This window comes from Anabrus simplex, chromosome 2 (assembly GCF_040414725.1).
Source record: "Anabrus simplex isolate iqAnaSimp1 chromosome 2, ASM4041472v1, whole genome shotgun sequence".
Lineage (NCBI taxonomy): Eukaryota > Metazoa > Arthropoda > Insecta > Orthoptera > Tettigoniidae > Anabrus > Anabrus simplex.
This window is the reverse complement of record NC_090266.1, coordinates 456,644,493-456,662,356: the sequence shown is the minus strand read 5'-3', so window position 1 is coordinate 456,662,356 and position 17,864 is coordinate 456,644,493. Positions and strand designations below refer to the sequence as shown.

At 40.2% G+C, this 17,864-nt stretch overlaps 1 protein-coding gene across 3 annotated transcripts in view; it reads left to right on the top strand.

The window, feature by feature from the left end:
- The window catches only part of LOC136862883 (KICSTOR complex protein kaptin), a 174,569-nt gene that overhangs the window by 53,394 nt on the left and 103,311 nt on the right, over positions 1-17,864 (top strand). For all 3 annotated transcript variants that reach the window (XM_067139155.2, XM_067139154.2, XM_067139156.1), the window contains exon 4: positions 2,484-2,650. In XM_067139155.2, coding sequence (XP_066995256.1) covers positions 2,484-2,650 — 167 coding nt within the window. The remainder of the gene's footprint in view (positions 1-2,483; positions 2,651-17,864) is intronic.

The following is a 17,864-nucleotide window of genomic DNA, read 5'->3' as shown; positions in this document are numbered from 1 at the left end:
CAATGTAAAGCAAATGTAAAACAAATTTTAAACAAATCTAAATCTCTTCCTAACTGCAATGAAGTCTCTTTGATATCTTCCATTGCCTTTAAGTCTTGTTCATACATACAACTGTCCTTTACTGTTTTTGAATTAAGTGTTAGCAAGGTCTAATTTATGAACAGTGCAGAATCTTACCAGATGGCAATCTCTTTCATTCCTTTGTTCCAGTCCATATTCTCTTACTGTATTACTGTATTACTGTATTACCTTCTCATCATTGATCTTCCTTTATATTCAAGTCTCCCATCACAATTAGGTTTTCATCTCCTAACTCCTTGTATATCCTTTTGATTTCTCCATCATCTACTGAACTAGCAGACATGTAGATCTGTACCATTGTGGTAGATATTGGCTTGAGCTTGCTTTCTGGAGATGGTGGATTTGAATCCCACCATTGGCAGCCCTGAAGATTATTTTCCATGGTTTCCCATTTTCACATTAAGTAAATGCTGGGGCTGTACCTTAATTAAGGCCATGGCCACTACCTTACCAAATCTAACCCTTTCGCATCCTTACATTGCTGAAAACCTTTGATGTGCTAGTGTGATATTAAACTATGAACAAAATACGAAGGGGGTACTATATTGTTTTACACTTTATTTTTTATACGTCTGGGTATGGTTCACATTTCACTTTTGAAGCTGGTGACGTGTTACTAGTATGTTGTTCCACCGTTTGCTAGCAGCACATACACAGGGGCCAACGAATGCACTCGTCATAGCCATTTCATAACAACATTGTCGGCATAGGAGCAGACAACATGGAAAGCAACCGTCAGGGACAGCGCTATACGACTTGGTTCCTATGGAAAGAAGGCGTGACCACTGCAGAAATTTATCGGTGCTAAACGGAAAACAGTTTACAACTCGGTGGAAGGTTGGAAAACAGGGCGCACATCGGTGGACAAGGGAACCAGTTCTGGATGGAATGTGATAGTGTCAACACCAGCCAACATTGCCCGGGTCGAACAGGCCATCCAAGAAAACAAATCCATCACATTTACGGAAATGGGGGCAGCCACAGGAATTAGACGGAACACCCTGCAGCGGATCGTGCACAGCCACTTACCGTTGGGGAAGGTGTCATCCATGTGGGTGCCTAGACTCGTGTCTGCAGATGGAAAGCAGAGGCATGTGGACATGTTCAGAGAACTTTTGCAACGCCATGATCAAGATCCAGCCGACTTCATGACTAGGCTTGTGACTGGTGATGAGACATGGCTCCATTACAATGAGCCCTGTTTTCCAACCTTCCACCCAGTTGTAAACTGTTTTCCACAACGGTGCATGTTCTTTACAGACTGCCAACAAGCGCCGATGAATTTCTGCAGGGGTCACACCTTCTTTCCATAAGAACCAAGTCGTATAGCGCTGTCCCTGATGGTTGCTTTCCATGTTGTCTGCTCCTACGCTGACAGTGTTGTTATGAAATGGCTATGACGAGTGCATTCGTTGGCCCCTGTGCGTGTGCTGCTACCAAATGGTAGAACAAGACACTAGTTACACATCACCACCTTCAAAAGTGAAATGTGAACCATACTCGGACGTACTAAAAATAAAGTGTAAAACAATATAGTACGCCCCTCGTAAATAAGATAGTGGCTTGGTGTGCATTTTGACAATGATAATGCATTTGCTATGCTGATCATTGTAACTAACATTGCCCTATTTTCTCATTTATTATTACATCAACTCTTGCTTATCCCCTACTTGATTCTTTGTCAGTATTTCTGGAGTCGCTTTGCCAGTCAGTGCAGCTCACTTGTACATTCATTAAATTTCTTGTTAATAAGTATTGCAGATATATAAAATGTATAGGCCTCCCTTCCACTTTTGTTTTCAGTTCATGTATGATGCATTTTTAAATACTTTATGTGTATCCTCTGCCTGCTGTCATTTCTTGGTGGATGCAGTACTTTTGCATCCATCTCTTGGCACAGGCCAGAGCAAAGTGTAGCTTCCACTGAAGTCCAAGTCTCATCCATGGCTGTGACAATATGGAAGCTGCTGTGGTGTGGGTCGTGCTGAGTAATGGCATTCAGAGCACAACCAGTGCGTCAGAGTGTTATGAAAGGTGTTGCTCATAGGGTCAGTTGTGCTACAATAGCACTGCCTGGCTCAGTGAGGAAAGCAGTGGCAAACTACCTCACTCCTCGTCTTGCCTAGTACGCCTCATTTTGGTACTGCCATTGGTTTTTGTGGTTTTCCTACAACTCCATAGCCTTTGGTGGTGCTATTTGGGGATCCAACCAGCCTCTGGGCTGAAGACCTAACAGACAGACAGACATGTGTATCCTGGTTCTGTGAAGAAACAGTCTCTGCAATGAAGTAAAAGAGCTGCTAATCTTGAATTCTTATCTTCATAATAAATAAGGTGTATTTTTGTTGGTGACTGAACAAATCTCTACTGTTTGTTTATAACAGTTTCAATGTTCTTTTTAGGTGGTTTGGCTTCTCTCCGGTAGCGATAAGAAGATCCACATGTTCCGAGAAGACCATGAGAACCATTGCTACAGTGAAGTGGAAACTGCGGAATATTTTCCAGAGCTAATACAGTTACCAAGCATTGCCTTATGGATTGACGTCTATTATTGCAAACAATCAGCTAAGTATGTAACTGAAGAGATTATCTTGTATAACTAGGTTCAGATAAGCCTGTAGCTTTTTGTGGCTAGATATCATATTTGATCTTACAAATTCTTCTTCTCTTCGTCCTCCTCCTCCTTAGCATTTTCCTGCGAATGTGGGGTCCACTCTTCACATTGATGGGTGCCATTTTATGTGATTTTCTGCAACGTTCGCTTTTAGCTGAATGATTTTCATGTCAGTGACTACTGTGTCTTGTCTTAACCTTCCACTGGGGTGCATGCCATCAACAGTGAGGTTGTCATCATAAATGACAGAACTAGTTGCTGCTCTCAGGACAAAATCTTACCACCTCAGACTGTTCTCCTGTGTTTTCTCCCGAATGGGATAATTCTTATTATCTGCCGGATTGTATCATTGGCTAATTGTCTGATACATCTTTGATTTAAGCTAGGCAACAGTACTTCTGTAACTGCTATCTGTACAAGCCATGCTGTACTCACTCTGTCACTCTTCAGGTGGGATCCTAAATACTGCAAGCAGCTAATTTTCACTAGAACTTGACAGTGAATTTCCTCAGATTAGTTTCCAAATATTTACTCTTCTTGACATTTACAGTCCTAATATTAAAAGAAGCATTCTGACAGCTAGGACAGTAGGGAAGGCCTACTGTAGTGGCATTGCATGTTATTGCCACATTCTTACATTCTCTTCTCCTTCTCGCTCTTGCATTTGTTCAGACTACTGTATTCTGTTGTAGTGTGCGACAAGATCTAACTGACAAGTGAAAGGTTTGGCAACTCCAGGTATCTCCATGCGGGCAGCAGGAACATCTCCATGGGGACCACAGTGGGTCCGCTCACATTTCCACGGCAGCCATACTCCTATTCCCTTCTATCCAGTCAGGCAAGCAGTAAATGAACCCTCGTTGCACTAGCTGTCAGTACCCTTCTTTCAATATTAGGCCTATAGGTGCAGGTACAATTGGCTTAGGCAGTCACTCCATCTTTGAACACAAACCTAGAGTTCCTCTTTGGTGGTGGCTGCAAGTAGGATGCCGTTAGCATACAATGAAGTCCAAGGAATGTTCTCATGCATGTTGCACAAGATGGTATTCATAACAAGTATGAAGAGTAGCAGTGATGGTGTTGATCCCTGATGAACACTGACTTTTATAGGGAATCTCCCAGAGATGCCAGTAGCGCACCTCACTCTGCTACCAGTATTCTCATAAAGCATCAGGATCCAGTCTATGAGCAACTCTGGTGCTGCATGGTCATCCATGTATGTGATGCAAAGTCTACTATGAGTAATTAATTTTTTTTTTAATATTTTAGCACCAATGGACTCATGGGAAGATATGCATATGTTGGTATCAAGGAATAAAAGAATGGTGCAAAAACTGGGTCTCTTGGAAAGTCATTATGTGCTGTAGAATCCTCCATGATTTGATTTTCCACCTGTGTGCATAAATTGGCAAATAATGTATCTTAATTCTTGCTCTTGATGATATCTGGTATTATGGGGTTGGAAATTATCTAGATCCCTGAGTATACGTATGGCCAAAAGGAAAGAGCACATTATTATAGAGATATTTGGGCTGCAGATAGGTTTATCAACACTACCGTACTTGACTTGAATAAAAGGGTACACTTCAGTGCTTTTAGAACAAGTTTAAATGATAATATTTGCTACAAATTTCCCTAAATGCTGCTTGTCATTTTGCTAACATAATACTAGGACTACACAAGATTCTTGACAAAGTGAGTATTGGACAAATTTTGGCCTATATCGGAAAGTAAGACAAGAAATATTTTATTACAATTTATGAACTTAATGTTTGTTACAAACTATCACTCTCATTTTTGATCCTTATTGAAAACAGCGATCTCACTTATTTTACAAAAGGAGTACATTTATTGTTCCACCTATTCAATACAATCAGTACCACGTTATGTGGTCAATTAGACATAGAAAATCTAAATATTATGGAAACATGTTTTGCCCTTCTTATTGGGCACCATCAGCCATATTAATTTAATCTTAAAACAAACATTGTTTAGAGGACAATGACACTTAATAATTTTTAAAAATTGAACTGTGATTTCTTATGATATTAACTTTACAGAATAGTGGTTATAAAATATGCTGTTCCGTGGTTTCCCATTTTCACACCAGGCAAATGCTGGGGCTGTACCTTAATTAAGGCCACGACCGCTTCCTTCCCACTCCTAGCCCCTCCCTGTCCCATCGTCGCCATAAGACCTATCTGCGACGATGCAACGTCAAGCAACTAGCAAAGAAGAGGAAAAAAAAAAATATGCTGTTGGGACATGACATGCACAACATGTGCTAAAATTATTGTAAACTAATTTAAAATTTTGTCTAAAAGAAAATTTGTGTCAATATAAAGTCCTAAAAACGGTACATGTCTGCTGAAGTGGATCCTCTTCGTTATAAAAGTCAGCATATATTTGCTGGGGCATTTGTCAATGTAAGTTTTCAATAGAAAAAATGGTTGAAAACTTGAGGGTGAATCTTGTTATATTCCGACATTAAAAGATTGGCTAAGAGAAAAGGCGTATGTTATGATGTTATCCTCATTAAGTTGATTGGTCTAAAATATTATCTGATATAACCGTTGCAAACAGACGTTGGTTGAAGCTGCTTTGAGACGAGCTTTTTCGAGTACTTGATAGGTTATGTTTGATTTTTATGTGAAAATGTAGTCCTTCTAGAAGACGTGGAACATCGATGAATTGAATGTGGTTATACTGCAAAAGAACAAAAAGACGTGTTTGACGTGTGTGTTTAAATCATATGTTAGTGTCCAAGAATTGTTTTTTGATTTTGCTAATTGCTTTACGTCGCACCGACACAGATAGGTCTTATGGCGACGATGGGACAGGAAAGGCCTAGGAATGGGAAGGAAGCGGCCGTGGCCTTAATTAAGGTACAGCCCCAGTATTTGCCTGGTATGAAAATGGGAAACCACGGAAAACCATCTTCAGGGCTGCCGACAGTGGGGTTCGAACCCACTATCTCCCGGATGCGAGCTCACAGCTTCCAAGAATTGTGTATATGTAAAATGGGTACTTATATGTCGTACGTGTATCTATCTTACTGTATTAGCAGCATTGGTCTGTCTGGAATTCCTACTTCGCGTGTTGTAACGATGTGACAGAGGAAGAGGGGCATGCTGAGGGGAAACGGAGGTGGGCGGAGCATTACATGTCGATGTTAATGTGGGAGGGGGATTGTTTGGAGGGACAAGTGCAGGCTTAGTATTTGGTGGGATAAGGGGAGTTTTTGATTTAAAGAATTTAAATATTCGTGGGACTTTGTTTTGTTTTGGATTGACTGTTTTTAATAGCTTAGGCGTTAACGTATATAAGACAACATGATTCTATTTTAACAAAGCTACAAGATTCAACACACAGCAGAGCTGAATATACACATTTTAGCCTACTTCTGACCGTACGTCTGGCACCCTTTTTTAAAATTGGAAAGTGTTTTATTCTATGTATATGCATGAAAACAAAATCTTTTATACATACAACGTGACAATTTTACAAGCAAATCATATCATTTAAACTCCAGAAACAGCAACCAAGTGTACAACTATGTAAATAAGACAGAAGTCAACCAATGAACTGAACAACACGCAAGACACGAACGTTCAAGTGCATGAAGTGTGCCTACATATATTTTATTTATCTTTTATATATATAAGTTAGTTTTAAGTAGAGATGTGTTTTATAAACTAATTTTAAGACCTAAAGCATATCATTATAGACATACAATTGCATTGTCGCATAGTGACATACACGCCAGTTCCCGTTTTAACATGCCCCATTTGCGTGTGACCAAAAGTTTGTTATGATATGGCATTCCCTAGACAATGTAATCTTAATCATAGCTTCATGATATAGATGTGAATGTATTGTTCAGCTGAAGATGACCCTATGTAGGGGGTCGAAACCGGTACTGTAGCATAATAAGTGCAATAAATAAGTATTGATAGGTGGAAATCCTTTCCTATTTCTAATTGATTAGTGGTCGTATCAATGAAAACTACATAACTAAAGTTATATAGTATTAAATTTCCGATCATTTATGTATTATAGATTGTCACCGACTATGATCACAGGGATATTCATGAATTTGAATTTTTGTTACTAAGTCCGTATCATCGCTGAGTTACGAGAACATGGGTAAGCAGAAGTTAATGAAAATCGGTATGTAAAGTCGGAGAATAAGGAACTACACTCTACGCTATAAATAATTTTATAAAACGTCCTAATATCACAAGGTCAAAAGAAAACTAAATGTGAAGGCCTACAAGATAGAAAGCTCATAAAATTGATCAACAATATCATTACATTGACCGTTGTTTGTTGTGATGTGCTTTGTGTCTTCTGTTGCCACTCCCGATAGATAGGATTACTGCTGCGAACCGAGTATTCTTTTTATTCGCTTTACGTCGCACCGATGCAGATAGGTCCTAAGGTGACGATGGGAGAGGAAAGGGCTAGGAGTGTGAAGGAAACAGCCTTGGCCTTCCATAAGGTACAGCCCCAGCATTTTCCTGGTGTGAAAATGGGAAAACAAGGAATACCGTCTCACAAGCTCACAGCTGCGTGCCCCTAACCACATGGCCAACTCGCCCGGTCGTACCGAGTGTAACAGCCTGCCTGAATAATGGCGGGAAGTAGCTGGGGAGTTAGATAACTTTCTGCTTTAGCATGCCATTCCTCTGGTTCATAAATTTTTTGATACTACTGGTATGTAACACACTGGTTCATAATAGCATTCAAGCAATTCAATCCATACTCTGAGGCACTGATTGGAATGAGCAGTTTGCATATTTCACGGAACAGTAGCACAGGAGTGTTCACGGCAGTCTGCGGCTGGTCAGTCCAGCTCTGGAACTTTGGACTGTTAGATCGGGACTGTAGTACTGTTCGTTAAAAGTGAAAAATGCTGTTTTTCATTTGATCGAGTATTTTATATGATAACATTGCTTTTAATCCCTGCATTTCTACTGACATTTTTGCAATGACCTATGTTGACTTTAGTTAGGAAATCCACAAAGTCAGTCTTTCTGAGAATCCCGTAGCGAAGCACGGGTACATCAGCTAGTTACAAATATTCTTACATAGAATATAGGCAGAATCTATATATATATATAAAATAAGAGTTTTGTCTGTACATTGCTCAGAAATTAAAAAGGATGGTATTTCTGTATCGGTCATGTCCATAGTAACAAGGAAATGCACTTTTTAATTTTCCGTAATTTCTGTCTTGCCTGCCTGTCTGTCTGTCTGTCTGTCTGTCTGTCTGTCTGTATGTATGTATGTATGTATGTATACGCATCACGCGAAAACGGCTGAAGAGAATTTAATGAAAACTGGTATGTAAAATCCGGGAATAGGCCGCCACAATCTAGGCCATAAATAATCTTATTCACACCGAGAGAAATGGTAGTTTAGGGGAAGGCCTAACATTTAATTCTCACATATTTATTTTATTAGTGGTCCTATCTTAATGAAAATTTGTATGGAAAGTCCCGGAACAAGTCGCTACAATCTCGGATATAAATAATCATATTCATACTGAGAGAAATGGTAGTTTAGGAAAGGACTAAAATTTAATTCCCGAATATTTATGTTATTAGAGGTCTAATCTTAATGAAAATTGGTATGAAAAGTCGGGGAATAAGTTGCTACAATCTAGGCTATAAATAATTTTTCGAGCTCTAAGTGAAATGGTAGTTTAGGGGAAGGCCTAAAATTTAAGTCTCAAATATTTGTGTTATTAATGGTCCTATCGACAAATACTACATAACTAAAGTTATATAGCATTAAATTTTCTATCATTTATGTCTTATACACTTTTACCATACTGGCTATGATAACCGAGATATTCATGAATTTGGATTTTTGTTCCTAAGTCCATACCAGCGACGAGTCACGAGAAAATGGGTAAACAGAATTTAATGAAATTCGGTATATAATACAAGACAGAACAACTTTCAGAAGATTGATACAAAATTTCAATGGTTGCCAGGAGAAGGAAAAGAGGAAAGGTAATAATAACATCTGGACACAAGAGAGGAGGAAACAGCAAAGTGAAAGGATGAAGATCTATTGGAAGTCAAGAAAAGATGGAGTATGATGAATGCACAGGGTTACTTTCCGCGGTCCTTAGATGGCCAAAATCGAAGAAAGAAGAAGAAAATCAGTATGTAAAGTCGGGGAATAAGGAACTACAGTCTACGCTATAAATAATTTTGTAAGATGTCCTAATATCACAGAGTCGAAAGAAAATTAAATGTGAAGGCCTACAATACAGAAAGTTCATAAGATTGATCAACAATAACGTTACATTGGCCACTGTTTGTTGTGATGTGTTTTGTGTCTCTGTTGTCACTCATCTCCGATAGATACGATTACTGCTGTATTTATTTTTTAAATTTTCTTTACGTTGTACCGAAACAGATAGGTCTTATGCCGACAATGGGACAAGAAAGGCCTAGGAATGGGAAAGAAGCGGCCGTGGCCTTAATTAGGGTACAGCCCCAGCATTTGCCTGCTGTGAAAATGGGAGACCACGGAAAACCATCTTCAGGGCTGTCGACAGTGGGGTTCGAACTCACTACCTACCGGATGCAAGCTCACAACTGTGTGCCCTTAACCGCACGGCCAACTCGACCAGTCGACCGAGTATAACAGCCTGTCTGAATATTTTAAATGCTATTTGTTCGGGGCGTCGAACTACAGAGATCTTTTGCCCCTAGCTGGGGAGTTTAACTTTCTTCTTTAGCATGCCATTCCTTGGTTCATAAATTTACTGATATTACTGGTATGTAACAAACTGGATCATCATAGCATGTGAACTATTCAGTTCCTACTTTGAGGCACTGATTAGAATGAGCAGTGTGCATATTTAACGGAATAATGATGGAGGAATGTTCACGGCTGTCTGTGGCCTGGTCATTCCAGCACTGGAACTTTGAGCTGTTAGATCAGCACCGTAGTACTGTTCGTTAAAAGTGAGAAAATGTGCTGTTTCTTTTTTTTTTTTTTTTGCGTCGCACGGATACAGATAGGTCTTATGGCGACGATGGGACAGGAAAGGCCTAGGAATGGGAAGGAAGCCTTAATTAAGATACAGCCCCAGCATTTGTCTGGTGTGAAAATGGAAAACCAAGGAAAACCATCTTCAGGGCTGCCGACAGTGGGGTTCGAAGCCACTATCTCCCGGATGCAAGCTCACAGCTGCATACCCCTAACCGCACGGCCATCTCGCCCGGTGTTTTTTCTTTCATTTGATCAAGTATTTTACAACATTGCTTTTAATCGCTACATTCCTACTGACATGTTTGTAACGGCCTAAGTTGACTTCAGTTAGGAAAACCACAAAGGCAGTCTTTCTGAGAATCCCGTAGCGAAGCACAGGTACATCAGCTAGTAAAAGATATGGAAGAAACAGAAACCCATGTATGCAGCTTGACTTAAACTGTTTATCCCTTGATGCCTAGACTCCGGCGCTACCCATTGAGCTATGCACTCACTTGCTACTTTAACGTTTAGTTGATAAAGCCTTTTTTTTTTTTTTTTTTTCGAGAATGCCTGGGTATCTAACCCAATGGCTTTGGGATATTCATGTTCGAGGGGACACCTTCATGTACTACAGTAAAAGTATGGAAAATAATCTGTGTCTCGTCTGCCCCTTGTCAGTAAATTTGCACGCATGAACAAGTAAGTCGGAAGTAGGTGGTCTCTGCCTTCTACATAATTAGGCATCATTAATAGTACTGGTAAAAGGTAAACATGTGTTTATGAGCACTGAGCACTTGTAAGCCACTTATTGGTGTGTTGAAAGTCTTATTCCTACTTTATTTGCAAATAGGCATAGCTGCACTCAAACAATATGCAAGTATTCCTTCTGTCACTTTGTTTAAAAAAATACTTCAAAATGTGCATAAAACTACAGAAACCAAAGCTTCACTTAGCACAGTAACTTACATGTCTACAGTGAATCTGTAATGATGTAAGATTGCGGCAGGCGCAAGCTTCCATCTTCACTAGCACCAGTGCTGTGAGATCTGTTTACTATATGTGTCATTTATTGTAAAGTTCTGTTGTGAGGTAATTAAGAACATATACATGCCACAAGAAACCAGTGTTCTTATTAGCAAATATAAATGGACCATCACAGTATATGATGAGGTAGAGCCAAGAATTTATATTCATGAACCATACAATTCAGCTGGGCTAAGTAGCTCAGACGGTAGAGCGCTGGCCTTCTAAGACCAACTTGGCAGGTTTAATCCTGGCTCAGTCTGGTGGTATCTGAAGGTGCTCAGATACATCAGCATCATGTCGGTAGATTTACTGGCATGTAGAAGAACTGTGAGATAAAATTCCAGCACCTCGGCATCTTTGAAAACAAAAAAGTAGTTAGTAGGCGTTAAAACAGTAACATTATTATCAATACTGTGATGATGATACCATAGGTTACTGAAATATACAGTGTGTCTCACCTTCCTCTGCAACCTCAAATACTTTCAAAATTGAACAAAATTACAAGAAATGAATTTCAATATAAATGCATACTGTCGGCCTTGAACAAGTGTTGAGGATTTTGTGTTATTTTCTGCATAATTGCTTGTTATCTGATAGAAATATGAATTATTTTGTTCTATACAACATTCCTAATTGTCTTCAAACTGTAGAACAATTCTCATAATAATAACCAACAATAGTACAAAATAAAATATTATGGTCTGTTACTCGTGTTTTTGGAGTGCTCTTACTCTACAAGAAACTCTTCAACTGTTCGAAGATGACAATTTTGAGGTGATAACATGTTGAGGAATCAATTGCGGGCACAAGCTGAAGTTGTGTTGTCTGGAGGTCAGCGACTGGGTGCAGATGAAGCTGAAGATGCCATGATTGAAGAAAGAGAGAAGGACCTAAGCCAAATCTCGAAAAGCAAATCACCAAACAGCAAACTGGGTGCCCGAAGATTTGGACGAAAAGATTTTCATTTTCTTCAAGTGGATTACTCAATTGACAATCAATCAATCAATCAATCAATCAATCAATCATCATTCATCTGCATTTAGGGATGTCAACCAGTTGGCAGATTCCATATCATTTGTTTATCTAGTATTTTCTAAAATGATTTCAAAGAACTTGGTAATTTACCGAATTACTAGATGACCTGCATAATTCACAAAGATGGAAATGTGCATATGAGGAATGCAGCTCTCAAACATGCACTGAGTATGTGAAGTGTCAAGTAGAACTGTGTGTGCAGTGTTCTGTCAAGTTCCATGTTCACAAGCTGTAATGCTCACTGCCTAATTGTGGATATTTCAGATTGATGTCGCCATTCCTTGTAATAAATACACTGCTGTGCAAAACTTAAGGACGAGATACATAAAGCAATATATCAACTACTCGGTAGAAATGAATAAAAGTGCCATGACATGTTTCCAGAGGTCTCCCACACTTGCATAGAAATCTGGCGTGAGGTCAGCATGATTATAGCACCAAATGGGTCTGGCCCCACAAAACGAGGCAATTAAAGGAATGGGACAAGACAGTGTGAGTCAATCAGTGAGCTGTTACGGTGCATTGTGGTGGTGTTATTCACTACATTTGGATGACTTCACACGGGGAAGAATCATTGGGAAACTGGAAGGAGGACGAAGTGTGACGAGTGTAGACCAGGAGTTGGGTATTGCTCACAGCATTGTTTCACATGCATGGAGAACTTTCCGAACCACAGGCACTGCTGCCCAAAGGAGAGGAGGGGGTAAACCACGGTCAACTACAGCAGCAGATCACCGCTACATTGTAGTGATGGGATATTTGATTCATTTGATTCTGTTCACATTACTGAATCGATACAGTGAGCTGATTCATGGCTCATTAGAGTCATCGATCCTATTGCATCTGTGTAGTGTGTACTGCTCGGTCATCTTTGAAAAAATCTATCAGCAGAGGATTTTTTAAATCGTATTTTGTGTAGGCTACACGAGATGTACAGTAGCCCACTGGTTTTCTGATTAAACATCCTTTTATTTAAGCTATTGCATCAGTCTGCTCACCTCCTCACTGTCCACGTACACCGGTGGTCTCATGATTCGATTATTGAAGTATTGTGCAGTGATGCGACATACGAACTGAGAGAATACTGAACGATTCTTCCAAATATAAAACAGACAATTTCTAGTGGTCATGAGCATGACTCATAGTCATAGGGTAGGCTAGATAATAATGTTATTGGCTTTATGTCCCACTATCAACTTTTATGGTTTTTCGAGATGCCGAGGTGCCGGAATTTAGTCCCACAGGAGCTCTTTTACGTGCCAGTAAATCTACCGACACGAGGCTGAGCACCTTCAAATACCATTGCACTGAGTCAGAATCAAACCTGCCAAGTTGGGTTCAGAAGGCCAGCGCCTCAACCATCTGAGCCACTCAGCCAGGCAGGGAGGCTAGACAGCTGAGTTTAATTAATTGTCGAACATCAACTAGTTATGAAAATACTGATTGATTAAACTAATACAGTAAATAGAATAACCTAATAGCCTACCTACTTACAAGCTAGGTACTTTGGAATTATTTTTTGACTACCTCTTTAACACTGCAAATAAATCCATCTAGTATTTAAAACTCCCTGTAAGAAGAGGACAGCGAATGCAAGTGGATATTATTTTCAAATGAGCTGAGCTCGAGAGTTCATTATAGTGTACGATTCTTTCAGTGTACCATGGATCACTGTATGTGTCGCTGCAGCAGAAGCACGGCTCCCCGCCAGTGTCCAATGTGCCGATAAGGAGCCATGTGTGTCTTGTGTCTCACTGAGCCGTGATTGCGCACGATTCATTCAGTGTGCCATTATTCACTGTGTCTCGCTGTAGCGGAAGCTTGGCTCCCCGCCAATGTCCAGTGCCCCGCTAGTGAGCTGTGAGTGCGCCACTCAGCACTGTCCACTGCGAGTCAGCTGAATTGTATGCCGTGCGCTCGCCATTCCTGTGAATCGATTCACTCGGACACTTGAATGCATCGATACACTGCTTCGAATCATGCACTCAGTAGCTAACACTACTACATTCTGCATCAGTCAAGAAGAGACCTACCGACCAAGTGGCCATGCAGTTAGGGTTGCGCAGCTGTGAGCTTGCATTCGGGAGGTAGTGGGTTCGAACTCCACTGTCGGCAGCCCTGAAGATGGTTTTCTGTGGTTTCTCATTTTCACACCAGGCAAATGCTGGGGCTGTACCATAATGAAGGCCACGGCCGCTACCTTCCGAATCTCCCACCCTTCCTCCATCGCCGAAAACATTTGATGTGTTAGTGCGACGTTAAACAAATAGCAAAAAAAAAAAAAAAAAAATACCAGGTAAGTTGGCCATGTGGCCATGCCGCTGTGAGCTTGCATCCGGGAGATAGTGGGTTGGAATCCCACTGTCAGCAGCCTTGAAGATGGTTTTCCATGGTTTCCAATTTTCACACCAGGCAAATGCTGGGGCAGTACCTTAATTAAGGCCACGGCTGCTTCCTTCCAACTCCTAGGCCTTTCCTATCCCATCGTCGCCATAAGACCTATCTGTGTCAGTGCGATATAAAGCCACTAGCAAAAAAAAAAAAAAAAAAAGAAGAGATTCACGTTAAGCAGCGAGTGCAATTGCAACCACGTTTAAAAGGACTGCAAGGCACCCAATCTCATGCTCCACAGTGGCACAGTGAGTGCATGGGGGTGGTCTGTTTGCCCAACGATCATTACGTTGTGTTCCATTGACACCTGGACATCGGTGGCACCGTTTGCAATGGTGCCAAGAGCATCAGGTCTGGGCCGACAAGGAGTGTGCTCTTCTCAGTTGAGAGCAGATTCAGTCTGAGTAGTGACATACCCTCTTCTGGCAAGTGGTGGGAACACGTAGTGCACTCAGGAACATTGTTGAACATGATCGTTTTGGTCGTCCAAGTGTTACGGTGTGCGAAGGCATAATGTTGTATGGCCGTACCGACCTCCAAATCTTTGAACAGGGTACACTTACCGGTCAACGTTATTGTGGCAGTGTACTCCATCCCCATGTGCGTCTTTTCAGAGGTGCTTTCAGGCCTGACTTAATTTTTATGGATGACAATGCATGATAATAATATAAGAGAATTTATTGGACTCCATTACTTGTAATGACAATGCATGACCACATCGAACAGTGCAGGTGGAGAAGCTCTTGGAACGAGAGGATATTCGGCGAATGGACTGGTCTGCCCGTTCCCCCTGCTTAAATCCATCGACCACGTGCGGGACACGTTGGGCAGACCTATTGCAGGACGTCCACATGCACCAACGACCACCGAGCAGTTGTCAACCATGCTGGTGGAGGAATGGAACGCCCTACTACAAGAACTCCTTACCAGACTTGTGGCCAGTATGGGAACACGTTGCTGAGCATGCATCGTTGTCCATGGTGATCACACGCCCCTTTAAAAACCATGTCCATTCCTTTGTCATATCCAGTGAACAACTAACAAAGGCTTCAGCCAAAAGTTTTGGACCTATGGCATGAGTTTCTTTTATTAGTATACCATCTACACATGCTTACACGGTTAGTTGCTGCTCTCCATCTATTTCCTATACATACATATACTTTGCTCCTGTAATCTTTCTTACCTGACACTTAAAATTGTGATTCCTAGCAACAAATTTTTGCAATTTACACAAGTATGTCTTACTTGTCCTATTAGGTTTTAATTGTAACACTCATAAGAATAAGAAGATATAAGGTGTGTAGCCAGTAATGGAGATTAGGGGGTTGAGGGGAGAAAACATTACATTTTTATTCCATTTTATCTGCCTGAAACTAGGAATTACATGGATTATTAAAAAAAAAAAAAGCATTTTGTACATACCCTGTTGTCTTATCAGGTAATTCTTTCCTTCTATTTCTTTAATTATTAAATGCAAAATGTCGTTCATCGCGACTAACCAATTCGTACAGTGACATGACAAGTAGTGGAGACTCGCGCAGCAGCATGTAGCATGAGGAAGCGTAGAAGGGGTATATTTTTGCCAAGGGCATGGACAATGAGGTATGATTCACCCGCTTGCCGCAGGCATTTGTCAGTCTGTCAGTATCACTCGGTCATTATTGTCCCCTTTTGCGTAGCATATCGGTACTTGCCCCAAGCTAGTCTGCGGATCCCAGGCATGCTCACTTCACGCTCAGTAAACTTTTATCTAACTTAAATTACATTCTGGATTTGTGATGGGGATTATATATATTTTATAGAATGAACAAGACAAGGAATCTCTAGCTATAAATAATGTTAAGCAGACCACAGCATAAGATTGAGGAAAATTATTTATTACATGATTAAATAAATTAAAATGATCAAAATATTATAATATGTGACATGACTGAAAATTTATCTTTCCAAGTTATGGAGTAAAGTTCATCTTGAGGTAAAAGGAAAGAACAGCAATTATCCATTGACACGTGCATTTAATGCAAATTACGTTTAGTTAGGCTTGCTTAATTTACACTTAACCGAGCTCGATAGCTGCAGTCGCTTAAGTGTGTCCAGTATCTAGTATTCAGGAGATAGTGGGTTCGAACCCCACTGTCGGCAGTCCTGAAGATGGTTTTCTGTGGTTTCCCATTTTCACACCAGGAAAATGCTGGGTCTGTACCTCAATTACGGCCACTTCCTTCCCACACCTAGCCCTTTCCTATCCTATCGTTGCCATTAGACATAATTGTGTCTGGGCGACGTAAAGCCAATTGTAAAATAAAAAATTTACACTTACTCCTGGCTCACTTTGTTTGTTTAACGTAAGAATGAGTACGTGTTTCATTCCTGAGCATTTGACATCGCAGTAGAAATGCTAGCCTTACGCATTACTTAATTGCTTTGGGAAAAATCTTATGCTCATGGTACACAAGGGCCTGAGTGGGATGGCTAGTTCAAATATATACATCTCCTGTGGGAGTAAACAAATCATGAATGACAGCAAACATGGATTGAAACCACACAAAACAAAAGCCTATCACAATAATATTATACAAACCAGATCAAAGAACATTTACATGTCATATTTTCCACACAAAAATAAGCATACAGCATTCATGCTGGGTCAATCAAACATCTCTCCATAGTAGGAAATCAAATAAAAACACTCCCTGTAATAAACACGTTACACAAAAACCATCAGACATCTGAATCAAACTCATGACCTATTCAGCTTGGATACACTGAAATAAAACACATGACACAAATAAATCAGAGTGTGGACTTTAAATCAATATTTAATTCAATGTTGGGTTCCTGAAAATAAATTACATAATGCCAAGTACATCATACCTGATTCCACAATGAAATTGGACAACTCAAATAATAAATTTGCACTGCTAAAATGTCGGAAGAACAATACTTAACCATGTGGGCAATAACACAAAAGCGGCCGCTTCACAAAAGCTCTCCTTGGTAGATGCAAATGAATTACCCTCGCCGGACATCAACGGAATAACAAAATGGAGACCCCCCCCACTCCGAATCCTGGCCTTCACTGAAGAACACTCCCCCGATTTCACTATGGAATAGTTCCATGTCCTAAGTTTATTAAGTTGATATTCAATAGATGATGCCTAATATCCCGTACTCTCTTTAGAATTGTTGAAACATCTCAAAGATCATATTCGTGTACATTTGATTAATTAAATTTAATAAAATATTTTATATTACTTTAATTAAAGTTGATGACTGAAAACTATCCACAAATTACTCAAATTGACACATTAATCATTAAAGTTACTGAACTGTCTCGTATGACATTCCTAACCAGTAATAATAATAATAATAAGTTTCAAAGACGTCTGAACTCTGAATGCAGTCTGATTAATCATCTAACATGAAATCGCAATCCTGCTGATTTTTACACAATTTTTCTTTCTGGAAATCTGATAACATGATCACATTGACAACACAAATGAAAATCCACAGCCTGTTTCCAGTCATTTGACCGGGTCAGGAATAAAATGAATGAAGCCCCCATCTACCGGCGAGGAAACTCACGCAGCAGTGTGTAGCATGAGGTAGCGTAGAAGGGGTATATATTTGCCAAGGGCATGGAAATTGAGGTATGTTTCACCAGCTTGCTGCAGGCATTTATCAGTCTGTCAGTATCACTCGGTCATTGTTGTCCCCTTTT